The following is a 17,256-nucleotide window of genomic DNA, read 5'->3' as shown; positions in this document are numbered from 1 at the left end:
GTGGACGACCCATATGCAGAGGTGGAAATAAAACCACAAGTGTAACCCAGGGGCAGTGTGACTAAGGAAGAAGACCCAAAACCCTCCCACCAGCTGTACAAGCTGCAGATGAAATCCACACGATCAACTAGGCAGACTCTGTGTCTGTGGAATATATAAAAGGTCATTGAGAGCTCCCACAAAAGAGTACGTCATCTGCAAATAGAATAGTTTTACTTCTTTTCCAATGTAGATTCATTTTATTTCTTTCCCTTGCTTAATTACCCTGTCCAGAACCTCCAGGACAATGTGGAATAGAAGTGGTAAGAGAGGACATCCTTCTATTCTTCCTGATTTTCAGGGGAACTACTTCTGCCTTTTATCATTAAGTACGATGATAGCTGTGGGGTTTTCATAGATGTTTTATATCGGATTGAAAATGTTGCTTTCTACTTCTACTTTAAGTCTTTGTATTTTGAACGCATGCTGAATTTTGTCCAGTGCTTTTTATGTAGCTACTGAGAGGATAATGTGGTTTTTCTCCCTTATTCTACTGATGTGGTATATTAAATTATTTGATTCTTAATATTAAATCCACAAGGACAAAGATTTTGTAAGGATTTTTCACTTTCATAGATGCTTCCCAAATGCTGTCCATTGTAAAGCTGATGTCCATCAGTAAAGCAGGAGAAGTAAAGCTTGTTTACTACCCCGTCACATCATTCTTGGAGCAGACACTCTGCTGCAGTGAACAGGATGCTTAGACCTTTGCTCATCAGGGAGTTCACCAGTTGTGTAGGAGGGAGGCTGAGCACGGTTCACTCAGTTCAGTTCAGTTGCTCAGTCATGTCCAACTCTTTGCAACCCCCATGAATCGCAGCACGCCAGGCCTCCCTGTCCATCACCAACTCCTGGAGTTCACTCAGACGCACGTCCATCGAGTCGGTGATGCCATCCAGCCATCTCATCCTCTGTCGTCCCCTTCTCTTCCTGCCCCCAATCCCTCCCAGCATCAGAGTCTTTTCCAATGAGTCAACTTTTCGCATGAGGTGGCCAAAGTACTAGAGTTTCAGCTTTAGCATCATTCCTTCCAAAGAAATCCCAGGCCTGATCTCCTTTAGAATGGACTGGTTGCATCTCCTTGCAGTCCAAGGGACTCTCAAGAGTCTTCTCCAACACCACAGTTCAAAAGGATCAATTCTTTGGCGCTCAGCTTTCTTCACAGTCCAACTCTCACATCCATACTCCACACAGTCAAAGGCTTTGGCATAGTCAATAAAGCAGAAATAGATGGTTTTCTGGAATTCTCTTGCTTTTTCGATGATCCAGTGGATGTTGGCAATTTGATCTCTGGTTCTTCTTCCTTTTCTAAAACCAGCTTGAACATCTGGAAGTTCACGGTTCATGTATTGTTGAAGCCTGGCTTGGAGAATTTTGAGCATTACTTTACTAGCGTGTGAGATGAGTGCAATTGTGCGGTAGTTTGAGCATTCCTTGGCATTGCATTTCTTTGGGATTGGAATGAAAACTGATCTTTTCCAGTCCTGTGGCCACTGCTGAGTTTTCCAAATTTGCCGGCATACTGAGTGCAGCACTTTCACAGCATCATCTTTCAGGATATGAAATAGCTCAACTGGAATTCCATCACCTCCACTAGCTTTGTTCGTAGTGATGCTTTCTAAGGCCCACTTGACTTCACATTCCAGGATATCTGGCTCTAGGTGAGTGATCACACCATGGTTAGACATGCAAATAGTCAGGTCCCAGCCAGGACCAACAAGTTGAGTGCAAAATGGCTCCCCATGGGGTCTCACCTCCTGGGGGTGTTGGAGGGTGAGGTGTGAGACTGGAACACTCCATTGTGCCTGCAGAGATGGGAAGCACAACCACAGGAAGCAGAAGGCACTACAGGGGAGAGGGTTCCATTTGCTACCAATGCAAGTACTGCGTATGGAAGGACAAACCATCCCCCACTGCCCAGGGTGACCAACTGCAGCCTTTGACACAGATGGGGGGATTGCTACCCTGCGACCCAGGCCTCAAACCTGGACCGAGGGGAGTCCCCTTTCTCAGATGTCCAGGAGGACACTCCAGCCCCATTTTGGCCATGCCCGCCCACTGCAGATTTGAATTCACAAGCAGCAGCGATTCGTTGTGGAGCTTGGGAGGCAAGGAATCCTAGACCACTCTGGGGAGCCCACGTGGAAAACACAGGCTCAGGCTCTCACGGGGTACAGGGACAGAGACCTCAGATCAGACCAGGGCTCACAAAGTTAGGTGCTGAGGTTGATGGGCAAGAGTTCACAGTGGGGGTCTTGGGCCTGAGCACTGCAGGACCAGTGGAACCCAGTCTTCAGGAGTGTTCACTGCCCAGTAAACAGGCTGGAGACGCTTCCCCAGTCAGTGGCTGCTTTAGTGACGTCACTCTAGGAGTCAGCTGGCATTCGTGGAAGCATCTCTGAGTTCTAGGCAATCAATCGTCTGAGTTGCAGTGTCCTAAGCACTTGTAAGGTGCCATCTCACTTGAAGAAAACCCTGTCACCCCTGCAGGACCTTGAGCCCAGCTCTTTCTCTGAGAGACCCCCTCGCTTTCCCCCCAGCCCTGAGGAAAGTGCCTTGGACGCCTGGTCTGGGTCTGGATTTTCTCTGGATCCTGGAGAGATTTTCAGTTCAGCCCTCACCAGGACTTTAAGACAGACACCTGTGTGTGGGCAGGAGAGAGGTGTCCTGCAGAATGCAGGGACCAGGCAAGGTCCTCAGGGGATCGTCTGAGGCAGTGCAGGTGCTGGGTGAGAGGCCACAAATGGGGTGAGGATGTACCTGAGGCCCTGTGAGCAGGGCTAGGAGAGGGGCTAAAGAGGCTCCTGGAGTGGGAGGGAGGCCTGGTGGAAGGTGAGGGGAGAGGGTGGGGATTTGGGGATAGAGAGGATTTGTGGCAGCTGTCACCAGGCGAGGGACTCTGGGAAATGACAGCTGATTAGAGGGATGTAAGGGAGCTGTCATAGGCACAGTGAGGGGAAGACCTCTCCTATCTCCAGAATTCAGTGGCCCACAGTGTGTGCTGAGACATGACAGAGAGGACCAGGTCCCTGGGACTCGTTCTGTGAATCTGGGATTCCCTCTGAACCTCCCGTGGGGCAGGATACAAAGTCGCCACGACCAGAGGTGGCCAGGGTGGGTTAAGTCCATTCCGAGGACCCAGACATGGGAAATTAATTTCAGAACCCCTCAGCTCTCAGGCAATCCCCACCCCTGGGATGAATCTGCCTTCCTCAGGATGACATGCTGATGAATGCAGACTGCAGGGACTGCAGGACTGGAGGCCTCGCTCCCTTGGGGTTGACGGAACAGAGAGTCAGTGCAAATGCCAACAAAGCAGCCCAGAGGGAAAGATGTGGGGCTCTGTGTCCCAGGGTGCAGGCTGTAGGCTCTGGGGGAGGGTGGTGAAGCCTCCGAGCTAAAGGAGAGCTGTTAGCTAGAGTAGTGTCTACTTAAAACCATACAAAATCAAAACCACAATGAGGTACCATTTCACGCCAGTCAGAATGGTTGCTATCCAAAAGTCTACAAGCAATAAATGCTGGACAGGGTGTGGAGAAAAGGGAACCCTCTTACACTATTGGTGGGAATGCAAACTCTTACAGCCACTATGCAGAACAGTGTGGAGATTCCTTAAAAAACTGGAAATAGAAATGCCATACGACCCAGCAATCCCACTGCTGGGCATGCACACCGAGGAAAGCAGACTTGAAAGAGACACGTGTATCCCAATGTTCATCGCAGCACTGTTTATAATAGCCAGGACATGGAAGCAACCTAGATGTCCATCAGCAGACGAATGGATAAGAAAGCCATGGTACATATACACAATGGAGTATTACTCAGCCATTAAAAAGAATACATTTGAATCCGTTCTAATGAGGTAGATGAAACTGGAGCCTATTACACAGAGTAAAGTAAGCCAGAAAGGAGAACACCAATACAGTATACAAACGCATATATATGGAGTTTAGTAAGATGGTAACGATAACCCTGTATACGAGACAGCAAAAGAGACACAGATGTATAGAACAGTCTTTTGGACTCTATGGGAGAGGGCGAGGGTGGGATGATTTGGGAGAATGGCACTGAAACATGCATAATATCATATGTGAAACAAATTGCCAGTCCAGGTTCGATGCATGATACAGGATGCTCGGGGCTGGTGCACTGGGAAGACCCAGGGGGATGGGATGGGGAGGGAGGTGGAAGGGGGCTTCAGGATGGGGAACACGTGTACACCCGTGGAGTATTCATGTTGATGTATGGCAAAAGCCCATACAATATTGTAAAGTAAATAAATAAATAAATAAAATAAATTATTGCAAAAGAAAAAAAATACAAAAGAACTCCATACTCATTAGAGAAAAATTGAAAAGTAGAGAAAAGCAGAAAACAACAAAACAGTTTTCAGAGTTTCACTATGTAAACAATGTCTGTAACATTTTGAGTATGAATTACTCTCTTATTTATGGACTTTAAGAAAAACCAGTCAACAGCAAAATAAATAAATAAATTTAAAAAAAAGAAAAGAAAAGCATACAACAGGAGAGTTATGAGTTTAAGTTGGATTTGGAGTCTCCTGGGAACTACAACCCAGGACACAGCTCCTCCGTCAGCTCTGAGGAAATGGCTTGGAGGAGGTAGCAGAGAAGTCAGTATGATTTTTGCCTGGGAAGTACATGCAGTCAAGCGTGCATAGTGGTAAAAGATTACTGTGAAACACAGAGATCAGATGTCACAAGTTCATTATTTTCATGCTTTTCTGTGTGTGGAAGATGCAAGAATCTACGGTCACTGAACTTTTTCCTGAGCCAACGTTTCCAGCGCACAGTGTGCCTCACACTGTTTTTCACCCTAAATTCCTTCAGAATGCACTTTAGGTCAGCAACCACAGTGGTTACAACTTAACACTTGTAGAACTGGCTGTGAGTAATGCTGTTTGTCTTCAGGATCTGAATTTACCTGAGACCAGATGTTCAAGCTGGATTTAGAAAAGGCAGAGGAACCAGAGATCAAATTGCCAACATCCTTTGGATCATAGAAAAAGGAAAAGAGTTCCAGAAAAACATCTCCTTCTGCTTTATTGACTATGCCAAAGCCTTTGACTGCGTGGACCACAAGAAATTCTGGAAAACTCTGAAAGAGATGGGAATGCCAGATCACCTGACCTGCCTCTTGAGAAATCTGTATGCAGGTCAGGAGGCAACAACCAGAACTGGACATGGAACAACAGACTGGTTCCAAATAGGAAAAGGGGTAACTCAAGGCTGTATAAGGTCACCCTGCTTATTTAACTTATATGCAGAGTATACCAAAAGAAAGGCTGGGCTGGATGAAGCACAAGCTGGAATCAAGATTGCCAGGAGAAATATCAATAACCTCAGATATGCAGACGACACCACCCTTATGGCAGAAAATGAAGAAGAACTAAAGAGTCCCTTGAAGAAAGTGAAAGAGGAGAGTGAAAAAGTGGGCTTAAAACTCAACATTCAGAAAACTAAGATCATGGTATCTGGTCCCATCACTTCATGGCAAATAGATGGGGAAACAGTGGAAACAGTGACAGACTTTATTTTGGGGGGCTCCAAAATCACTGCAGATGGTCACTGCAGCCATGAAATTAAAAGATGCTTGCTCCCTGGAAGAAAAACTAGGACCAACCTAGACAGCATGTTAAAAAGTAGAGACATTACTTTGCCAACGAAGGTCCATCTAGTCAAGGCTATGGTTTTCCCAGTAGTCATGTATGGATGTGAAAGTTGGACTATAAAGAAAGCTGAGCACTGAAGAATTGATGCTTTTGAACTGTGGTGTTGGAGAAGACTCTTGAGAGTCCCTTAGACTGCAAGGAGATCCAACTAGTCCATCCTAAAGGAAATCAGTCCTGAATATTCATTGGAAGGACAAATGCTGAAACTGGAACTCCAATACTTTGGCCACCTGATGCGAAGAACTGACTCATTTGAAAAGACCCTGATGCTGGGGAAGACTGAAGGCAGGAGGAGAAGGGGATGACAGCAGATGAGATGGTTGGATGGCATCACCGACTCAATGGACGTGAGTTTGAGTCAACTCCGGGAGTCGGCGATGGACAGGGAGGTCTGGCATGCTGCAGTCCACAGGCTCTCAAAGAGCCGGACACGACTGAATGACTGAACTGAACTGAGAGTTGGAATTGTCTAAGATGGTTAGGGTCTGTGTCCTCAGGTGTGACGTATTTGAGCTGTTTTGTGTTGCTCTCCAGGATGAGTGCTCTCTGAACTGTTCATGGATCTCTGTCCCAGGCATGAAGTCTCTGAACTATTTTGGGAGGGTTTTGTCCAGAGGGTTGGTCTCTGAGCTGTTCATGGATCCGCATATGAGAATAGTCTTAAGAGGAAGGCTGGATGGACCCCACTCTGGTGGGTCTTAGAAGTAGACCTGTGATATCACATTCGCTACGATTTCTACCATGCCTCCCTACAGAGATAAAAGCTTGTGGCCCCATCCTCAGGGAGGGCAAGTCATGTGCAGTACAAAGCAGCCCGCTGCTGATAAGAATACTGATAAGAATACTGATAAGAACAGTACTTCCTGACATGACTACCACCCTTGATAGGGGCCCTGTGAAAACACTGTGTACACACACTCACTCAGACAATCTGCCCAACCCACGACAAAGAGGCCACCATTTGCAGATGGGAGCCCAAGGCCCAGTGCAGACGGAAGGTCGCGGCTCATGAGGACAGGAGGAACTGGATGCAGGCTTGGGCTCCTTGGAGGAGGCAGGGAAGACTCAGCAGAACCCTGGCCAGGTAGTGGGGGAGGGAGGCGTTGGTACAGGGCCCCAAGGACCCCGTGACTGTCTCACTGTCAGGATATGTCTCTGTGTCTCCCCATCACACATCCAGCTTCTTACCTGATGTATGGAATGTAATCTGCACATTCCCTGGGGACATGGTGGTGGAAAATACAGAGGTGAGCCTCCAAGCAGGTGGGGAGAAACCTCACATTCACCAATTTGCATGAGGCTCCACCACAAATGCAGAGATCCATGCCTCTCTTTCCCCCATTAAAGCAGTCATTGGCACTGAGGTCAGCAGGAGGGCAGACAGGGCTGGACAGGTTGTGAGGGACCCTGTGTACAGCATGAGCCTCCCCATGACTGGAACATCTCCATGTCTTGATCAGGGCAGAGGACCCTGATGTGTGCCAAGGGAGCATAATTAAGACCCAGGCCATGGGCAACTGAGTCATTTTCTAGAAACAGTCCCTGGTGGGGGGGTGAGGGGCGGGGGCAGGGGGAGCAGTTTCTTTTCTCCTCTAGAGATAGGTACATCATCCAGTAGCAGGGCTGGGGGCCCACATGTGGGTGCTAATTGGGGATCCTTTGCTGCCAGAAATAGTCTCTCTGTCCCTGTCCAATGTTCCATCTTTGTCTTTCTGCCTGCCATCTCTGTGCCTGTTACATCCTCCCTCTTTGCCTTTATGAGACTGACCGTGACCTCACTCATACCGTGAGGGTCCTTCCTCTGTCTCTGCTGAGGGTATCATCAATTGACACGGTTGTTCACTGGGAGCAGTAGGGGGGATTCCCCTTGAGTGTAGGGGATTCCAGGAAAGGCACGTTCAGCTGCAGAGGGTCTGTGGTTTTCCTGGGATGAATCTAGAGCTCCTCAACAAGCATTGGGTGATCTGGGCCTCTGAAAGAACCCTGGGGGCTTCTCTGGTAAGAACCCTCCTGTGGCTCAAGTCAAAGTCCCCGCTATGGCCAGAAGGCCCTAGGGGACCCGCCCCTCATCACTGCTCTCATTGGATCTCCTGGCTCTCCCTCCATCATGCTGTGACAGTCACATAGCCCTCCTCATTCTTTTTATACAGACTACACTGAGTTCCACTGCCTAGTTTTTCCACTGGCCTTAACTCTGTCTGGGATACTTTTCTCCCAGATAGGCATCTCCTCTAGGCTTTTGCTCAAATCTCACAATCTTAGAAGGAACTTCCCTGGCCACTCTTTCTAGATATCATCCCCTTTCTCTATTTCACTATCCCGGTTTAATGTTAACCACAGCAGTTATGAACACCTGATAAATTACTTATCTTTGGGGGCTGTATGACCCCAACACAATGTAAGTTCCATGAAGCCAAAGTTGATTTTCTCTTTCCTAACACACATAGCTGTGCTTGACAGAAACCGTGGAGAGGATGAATGAATGTCGGAATGAAAAAAGCAAATTTAAACTTGTTGAGAGAGGCATAGCTAAACAGGCTGAAGATTCTGCTAGGGACATATTCAGGGATGACAGGATGGTGACAAAGCCATTGTCTTTATCTCACCTACACGGAGTCCTTGGGTCCCCTCGGGGTTGACCGTTTCCTAACAGAATGGAAAGTCCTGTTGTCCTTCTCACATATTACTCGCAGTCAACGACAGAGGCCTTCCCCACTCCAGACCTTCAGATCCCAGTCCGAAGTTTTCTCTCCCCTGCCCGCTGGGGGACTGTGGCTGGCTTTCCCCATTGAGACCTATTCTGTATTAAACAGGAAAGCACAAACAAGCACAATGCCCAGCACAGAGAAAATGCTTTCAGTGCTTCCTGTTATGACAGTGGCCACTACAGAGAAGTAATCTTCAATTTATGAAGACATTTTTCTGAGGCCAACATTGCAGCAATCGGTGGGGTTTTCATCCTAACTTTACCTTTCCACCCTTGGAGGATCATCTGCTAATTGTCCACCAGCATCCACATCGGCTGTTCCCCAGTCTCACCACCAAGGGGCGCGCGAGATGAAACTGTTCTGTCCTGGGATGTACCACAAAGGGGTAGCGGAAAGACCACCCACTCTGGAAGGTACCATTCGACGGGGCGTATGACAACAAAGAGAGTACTTTTACACCGCGTCAGGCATCGACCAGAGTTCCCAGCGGAGGCACTCGTGGCATCACTGGGTCCATCCCCATTCGCTCCATTCCGTCTTCCCGCTGCGTTTGAGTCCGAGTAGACACCGCTATTAAGCCTCAACTGTCTTCGTCTCGTTTCCAATTCGACCCCTTCGTTTCCACATGGTTACATCCGAGGGGGGACGGCTACGGAGCGAGATGGGCTGCCAGTTCTGGGTATAGCATCACGGAAGCGTTCTGGGCATTGATTGGTCACCGCGTGATCGCCGGAATTAGCTCTTCCAGGGCGCGAATAGGCGCCGGAAGTCCCGCGACTTCCGCCGTGCTTCGTCTCCTGCCCAGTTCCAATTGGCTGGCTGGCTGTTACAGACATTGGGACCGCAGAGCCAAAGCTGAGGGCGAGAGGCCTGTTGCCCTGTGCGGCTTTTTAGAGCATACAATTGTTCTGCGAGTTTTTTTGCTTTTCCGGAAGGGGTCGAATAGCTACCCTGGTTAGTGGCTAGGTTTGGCGCAGTCGCTGGCTGTGCACGGTGACGGCGTTTCAGTCTTGTTCAGCTCTCGCTCAGTCTGGATCGTGTGGCAGCGCACGGTTATTCGCAGAAATGCATGCAATTCATGTCCAGGGAGAGGTCTCTGAGTTTGCTGTCTCTCCCCGGAGGGTCACCTGTGTCAGGGAGCCTGGGCTTGTGTATCGCTACATGTGACAACACAGGTGCTGTTCGGGTACATTTGATCTCCTTGAGCCTTTGGGCGGAGTTGTGCGTGGTGGGATACTTGATCTGAGTGGCTTTTGGGAGCCATAGTACAGAGCCCCTAGGATGCATGTCCCTGTATTCCGGGGTGTGCATTTTTGGAGCTTTCTGGCATTTCAGTCCCTGGGTGTGAGATATCTGTGTAGGCGTGTGCACCTGAGATTGTGAGAGCTCTGAGATTTTGATTCTGGGCCCTAAGTTGTGATGTCTCTGAGCTGCTTTAAGGATGGGTTTGTGTGAAGATGTAAACTATCAGCTGCTTGGGGATCTGTGCACAGGGTGCAGGGTTTCCATTTGTCTGGGGACTTTATCTAAAGGTTGTATGATGTTCTTGAGTTATTAAAAGTTATTAAAAGTTCTTTCTGTTTAGGGTTTTTGTATTAGATTGGTAAGTGTCGAGTGGTTTGGGAGTGATTCTCCATGATGTGAAGTATCTGTGCAGTTTTCATTTGTTTCTGTCTGGAAGACTTTGGTCTGTTTGGAGGGTCTTTGTCACAGTGTGTATTGTTATGGTCTCAGTTGTGTTTGAGGGTCTGACACGAGTTATGTGCTCTCTGTGCAGAGATTCAGTGAGCTCTTTTTGGTGTCTCTGGGTATCTCTCTGAGCTGCTTGTAGTCTTTGTGTCAGAAATAAAACCTCTTATGTTCTTGGCTGTGAGGTCTCTGTCCGGGAACTGAGGGTTTGGAAGCTGGCAGACATGATTTCGAGGCCTTGAAACTCACATGCTGACTGTGTGTTATTGAGCGTATCAGTTGTCTCCTGGAATCTCAGTATGTATCATAATTAATACAGGGGGGCCAGTGCGCGTCTTGCAGGGTACCTGTGCGTGTTAGCATTGTGTGCAAAGGGCCTGGCTTCAGACTATCCTTCAGCAAATGTTTTCTGAGCACCTGCCATAAATCTGAGCACTATTGGACGAGTTTGGGAAGGTGGGCAGTAAATAAATCAAGGGTGGCAGGTGCTGTGAAGAAAGATAATGCTAGATCAGGGGAAAGGGTATATGTAGGTATGAGGTTATTATTTTATTCAAGGTAATGAGGGAAAGTCTCCCTGAAAGATGGCAAGTAAGCAGAGATCTGGAGGAAGTGAGGGAGCAGGCCATGGGGTTATCTAAGGGAAGAGCGTTCCAGGCAGAAGGAACAAGAAATGCAACTGTCCTGGCATGGAAATCTACTTGGTGTGCTCCTGAATGTCAAGCAGTCCTGTGATGCACTGGGTTTGGCATGTAGCACTCATTGAAAGGGGTCTGGTTGCTGCTGTCTCTGTTTCGCCCACAATTTGTGATCATCCGCATTTCACAGATGAAGGACAAAAGGCTCCAACATGTGGCCTGTACCGTCTTTCCTACCTATCCCTGAAATTAGGAGTGAAGCCTTCTGGTCCATCATGAGAGAGAGAGAAAGTTTGAGTGTCCTAGCTGCAGGGATGTCACGCTGAATGTCAGCCAAGCAACAGAGATCAGTTGTAATGTGGGAATCATGCCTCGTAACATTGGTACTCTCGATGGGGGGCAGGACGTAAGAAGAAAAAGGAACTGGGGCAAAGGAAGGGAAGCTGGAGGACAATGAGGGGGAGAAAAAAAAAACAGGGCTGGCTTCATCACATTGCTTGGGTTTGGTCCAGTTCACGTTGATTGGCTGACTGTACTAGGACATATTCACCTTTTCCTGTCCCTACCCTTTCTTTCCCTTCCCTTTTTTGTGCCTGAGCAAGTCAGTCCTAAAGCCATTAGGTGTTGCCAGGCAAGGCATGTGTATGTGTAAAGGGGCATCCCTGCCTGAAGACTCAGAGCCCAAGGTGGAAAGAAGGATATCCCTGGGGGTTGGGTGGGAAGGAGGCTAACTGCTTCCTGCATTCAAGCTTGAGTGAGGTGTGGAAGTCAAGGGCCAGGGATGGTTCTGCATAGACTGTGAGGAGGACCTTTTTGTGGAGGAAGGATCACTTATATGCACTGGCATTCATCAACTCGGCAAATACATAAGAATGCTGAGAGCCACGTCTGTCAATTTTGGAAAAGGGAATTTCCAATATGGAAAGGAAGTAAACTAGAACAAATTCTGAGGAATTCTACTGGAATTAAAGGTCTCCGTGCAAACTTCTTGTATTCGATAGGTGTGCATATGTGGCTAGACTGATCTATAACTATAGATGTGTGTCTACGTGTTTGTGTGTGTGATTGTGTACACACATGTATTCCCAAGTTACTGGAAACAGCAACATTCCAATGGCACTAATTACACCAGTCCCCAGATCCTAGCTTCTGAACACCTTTCTCCACTCAATGATGGGTTCCCAGGCTGAGGAAGGAAAGGATAAATGAGCCTGGTTCACCTTGTCATGTCAGTAATAAGGGAAGGTTCAAGAATGATGGGGAGATGTCAGAGGGCCACAGAATATAGCTTGAGGGCTCTCCCACCAGAAACATGCAGGACTCTCTTATTTTTTCCACCTTTTTTGAGGTATTATTGACATATAACGTGTAAGTTTAAGATGCCAATGTGATGGTTTGGTACACACATATCTGGCAAAACGATTACCATGGCAGGGTTGGCACTCTATCCCCTCACATAATCCTTTTAAAAAAACGTTGAGGAAATAACATCTCAGAGCTACCCTCTTAGCTTTCACTGTATTACACAGTTTTGTTAATGATACTCACCATGCTATACATTGGATCCACGTAACTTATTCATCTCATACCTGTAAGTTTGTACCCTGTATTCAACATTTTCCCCAGGGCCCGGAAACCACCATTCTAAACTCTTATTTCTGTAAGTTTGACTTTTTTAGATTCTGCATATACGTGAGAACATACAATATATGTCTTTCTCTCTTTCACCTTTTTCACTTAGCATAAAGCCTTTGAAGTCCATTCATGTTGTTGCAAAAGGCAGAATTTTCTTCTTTCTGACTGAATAATATTCCATTGTATATATCGCCACATTTCCCTTTTAAAATTAGTTTCTTTTATTTGGAGGGGAATTACTTTACAATATTGTGATGTTTTTGTCATATATCAATGTGAATCAGCCGTAGGGATTCACGTGTCCCCCCATCCTGAACCCCCCTCCCACCTCCCTCCCTACCCTATCCCTCGGGGTTGTCCCAGAGTCCCGGCTTTGGGTGCCCTGCGTCATGCATGGAACTTAACACTGGTCATGTATTTTACATATGGTACTGTACGTGTTTCAATGCTAGTCTCTCAAATCATCCCAACCACTCCTCCCACTGAGTCCGAGTCTGTTCTTTTCATCTATGTCTCCTTTGCTGCCCTGCATGTAGGGTCATTGGCACCATCTTTCTAAATTCCATATATATGCGTTAATATACAGTATTTCTCTTTCTCTTTCTGACTTCACTCTGTATAACAGGCTCCAGGTTCATCCACCTCATTAGAACTGACTCAAGTGCGTTCCTTTTAATACTTGAGTAATATTCCATTGTATATGTACCACAACTTCCTTATCCGTTCGTCTGCCAATGGCCATCCAGGTTGCTTCCATGTCCTGGCTATTGTAAACAGTGCTGCAGTGAACGTTGGGGTACATGTGTCTGTTTCACTTCTGGTTTCCTCGGGGTGTCTGCCCAGCAGTGGGATTGCTGGGTCACATGGAAGTTCTAGTCCCAGATTTTAAAGGAATCCCACACTGTTCTCCGCAGTGGCTATAGCAGTTTGCATTCCCATCAACTGAGTGAGAGCGTTCCCCTTCCTCCACACCCTATCCAGCATTTGTTGTTTGTAGACTTTTTGATGGTGGCCGTTCTGACCGGTGTCACCACGTTTTCTATATCCATTCACTCTTCATAGACACCTAGTTGCTTACAACTTTTGGTTGAAGGTGCAAAGTAAATTTCAGGTTAGTGTTAATCCTCCAACATTGTTTTTCAGAATCATTTGGCTATTCTAGTTCATTTGCCTTACTACAGAAATTTTATCATCAATTAGTCTATATGTACAAAAAAGTCCTGCTGGAATTTCTGACTGGAATTGTATGAAACTGATGGATCTGTATGCGGACTACTGACATCCTAATTATATTGAATTTCTCAACCCGTGAACACACCGTGTGCCCCCATTTTGTTAGGTCTTATTTAAGGAACCACGTTGCATTGCCTTTTCTGCCATTGTTTTATCAAGTCTAATCCTCATATATCAAATTCTGAAAATCTGACTCTGATGAAGATATGAAAATATTAGGAGTCAGACTTTCATCAGTAATGCCTTATTTCTTGTGTAGTTTTAGCATTGCCCGTTTATTGTGTTTCTTATCTTTTCTGCTAATATTCGTGATTGTTTAATCCAAGGGTGATGGTATGGGTATTTTCTGGCGTAAATCGTGAGGAGATACTCAGCTGTGTTTTGGGAGGGAGAGTCTGAGGACAGGGGCACAGGGGAGAGAGAGCAGAGTCGGGGTGGGGGAGGTGAGAGCGTGGGGGCAGGGACAGGGGGCTACTAGCACAAGCGGAAACAGAAGTGAAGAGACACAAGAAGAAGAGCTCCCCTCTGGACCGTGCTTAGCTCTCTGTACATATACGCGTAATGAAGGCTTTGAGTACTCATAGCAACACTGTGCAGACAAGGCAATGGCAACCCACTCCAGTACTCTTGCCTGGAGAATCCCAGGGACGGGAGCGCCTGGTGGGCTGCCGTCTCTGGGCTCGCACAGAGTCGGACACGACTGAAGCGACTTAGCAGCAGCAGCAGCAGCAGCAGCAACACTGTGAGGGAAGCATGTTTAGTGCTACCATCCCTTTCGGCAGTTGAGGAGCAGAGACACATAGATTTAATGGGTGAATGAATCTGCACAAAGTCACCTAGCTGGCAAGAGCAGAGTCAGATTGGTGCCCAAGCCAGAGAGAAACAGCCAGGTGTGGTATCTGACCCCCAATCTGGAATACAGTGCAGTGTCTGGTGTACTCTGGATCAAAAGGCAGATCAACCTCTCCATCCGCATGAAACATTACTATGGATCAGTATATAGATTGAACACAGTGTCTCCTAGGTGAATGAAAGACCATGAGGTGTCATGTCAACATGCACACATCACAGAGAACAGTTCCTGGTCCATACCGAGGTCTAAACAGTGATTCCTCAGACCAAAATTAGTGGAGCACCCTCATCATTATGGAAAGTAGCATAACTATAGTGATAAACAGATAGAACCACAGATACAATATCATGAACACATTACCTCCCCCATCTCGTAATTTTCTTAAATGTAGAGAACAAAACCTGGAAGGCAATAGACCACTACTAAGTTTTTTCCTCTTAAGTGTGACATTCTAGATAATTTCCAAATAATATTTTATTAGTATTTTAATGTGTTGTATCTTCATTGTTACATAGGCAGTTTTTCTATTATAATTGAAAAATGGACTTTCTGAAGACTTGTTCTCCTCAGGTATCTTGAGGTTTCAGCATAAAAAAGTTGTGTGGGTATCCCTGCCAGGTGAAAACCCAATCGGCGCACTGAAGTCAGAAGCAATATCTTTGGTACAGTAGGTGGGGGGCTGTGGGGAGTAGAGAGCTCCTGATGGAAGCCTGGCTAAGCCTGCAAGCATTGTGAAAAAGATCACTGATGCTATAGGCCCAAACCAAACAATAGCTCACAGGTCCCAAGGAAGACACTGGTGTTCTATGCACGGAAATGTCTGTGTTAGGACTGTCAGACCTTTGCTCTTTTGGCTCCCATGATGCAGTGGGGCAGCTTGCAGTGCTTATAACACAGTCCTGCTTTGACCCAGGCTGTGGATGAGAGTCACAGCCTCCCCTGCAGCACCACCCCCTTTGTGGGCGATCTGGAGCCTTTTTTATGATGTCTGGGAATCGACAGATTCCAAAGAGAAAGGAGAAAGAAGATACATAGCGCAGGGGGTACAGGCACCCACCCTGTGCATGTGGTGCTAGAGATGGGCTAGAGATGCAGGTGCAGCTTGTTACAGGAACCCGTTGGGGATGAGTGGAGTTGGATTCGGTGACTCAAGGAAGAAATGTGGAAGTGGATGTAAAGGGAGAAAACACATTGAGGGGTAAACAGCTCCAACTCCCAATTCTGTACCAGGGTAGGGTGCTCCATTACGGTTGTGAGAAGGCGCCCTGGTCTGAGCTCGGGGAGGGAGTGATGAGCATTCTAAGGACCCGCCATCAGCCCTAAGCAGGGGGCGCTGAGAGTGTGAAGACATTGAGTCTCAGCCTTTACCACTGACAGACACAGAAAGGTCCTTAGCCCTGCTGAGAGTGGGGCTGTGGTACCTTAGGGAAGCTCAAAGGTAGGGTGGTGGTGGTGGTGGTTCAGTCACTCAGTCGTGTCCAACTATTAACGAGCCCACGGACTGCAGCATGCCAGGCTCCTCTGTCCTACACTATCTCCCTGAGTTTGAACAAAGTAATGTCCATTGTGTTGGCGATGCTATCTAACCATCTCACCCTCTGTCTCCTCCTTTCTCCTCCTGCCTTCGATCTTTTCCAGCATTAGGGTGTTTTCCAATGAGTCAGCTATTCGCATCAGGTGGCCAAAGTTTTGCAGCTTCAGCATCAGTCCTTCCAGTGAGTATTCAGAGTTCATTTCCTTTAGGATTGGCCGGGTTCTCCTTACAGTCCAGGGGATTCTAAAGGGTCATCTCTCTAGCACCACAATTCGAAAGCATCACTCAGTCTTCTTAAAGATGCAACTCACACATCGGTACACGACTATCGGAAAAACCATAGTTTTGACTCTGCAGACCTGTGTCACCAAAGTGATATCTCTGCTTTTTAATATGCTGTCTAGGTTCGTCATGGGCTTCCCTGGGGGCTCAGTGGTAGATAATCTGTCTGCAATGCAGGGGAATTAGGACACCTGGGTTCAATTCCTGGGTCGGGAAGGTTCCCTGGAGGAGGGCATGGCAACCCACTCCAGTATCCTCGCCTGGAGAATCCCCTGGACAGAGGAGCCTGGCGGGCCTTGGTCCATGGGGTCGTAAAGAGTACACCGAGAGACATCACCTCCCAAACAGAATCTCTGGCCAATGGGCTGTCTCTCTAGCTTTACTCATCTCAAGTAAAATCTGTTCCCTCGGCTCAGAAGCCACGTGAGATGACAAAGGAAACTTGAGGCAGTGGTGATTTATGCAGTGATTTGGTGTGAGATCTGTATTCGTTTGGGCCAAGTGATTGCAGGGTATGAAATGGGGTAGGGTGATGAAGGAAATGAGATGATGAATTTATTGCCCCGGCCACCTCCCTGCCCCCAGGTAGCCGACTTCAGTAGGGCTGGCTGGTGTCAATGTCTTGTGTGTAGGCTCACTTGTAACAACATCCTGTGTGTGGTATGAGCAACTTGGTGGGCAAATCAGACAGCATGGCCAAATATTCCTTTCTCAGAGTGGATGGAGGGAGAAGAGAGAAAAGAGTGATGAACCATGGGCTAGTTGAGAGTCACTTTCTAAAATCTCAGTATTTCTTCACAAGGTGTGTGTGTGCATTCTTTTGTCTATCTGAGAATTGGCTTTCGGGGTGAGGAAATATCATCGTGAGAGACTCCTTGTGACATGTGAAAAGAGGTTGGGAGTGAATTGGATTAAGGTCATTTTCCAAGTGTTTCACACCAACTGTTTATTTA

The 17,256-nt window shown here is 47.3% G+C and overlaps 1 protein-coding gene across 1 annotated transcript; it reads right to left on the bottom strand.

Annotated features, from left to right (window-relative positions):
- Positions 1-207: 207 nt before the first annotated feature.
- On the bottom strand, positions 208-10,927 carry LOC132344801 (uncharacterized). The gene is made up of 2 exons (XM_059884516.1): positions 8,702-10,927; positions 208-8,531 (listed from the first exon to the last, which is right to left on the bottom strand). Exon 2 carries the CDS (start codon positions 1,944-1,946, stop codon positions 1,041-1,043), a length of 906 nt encoding a protein of 301 aa, XP_059740499.1. The 5' UTR covers positions 1,947-8,531; positions 8,702-10,927; the 3' UTR covers positions 208-1,040.
- Positions 10,928-17,256: the final 6,329 nt, after the last annotated feature.

The sequence above is a fragment of the Bos taurus genome, unplaced genomic scaffold, assembly GCF_002263795.3.
Source record: "Bos taurus isolate L1 Dominette 01449 registration number 42190680 breed Hereford unplaced genomic scaffold, ARS-UCD2.0 ScbfJmS_511, whole genome shotgun sequence".
NCBI lineage: Eukaryota > Metazoa > Chordata > Mammalia > Artiodactyla > Bovidae > Bos > Bos taurus.
This window is presented reverse-complemented; position numbering and strand designations above follow the sequence as displayed.

Bases quoted from the DNA above. Each gene is read 5' to 3' on its own strand.
- LOC132344801 (XM_059884516.1), bottom strand. From the start codon at position 1,946: ATGGTTTGTCCTTCCATACGCAGTACTTGCATTGGTAGCAAATGGAAC.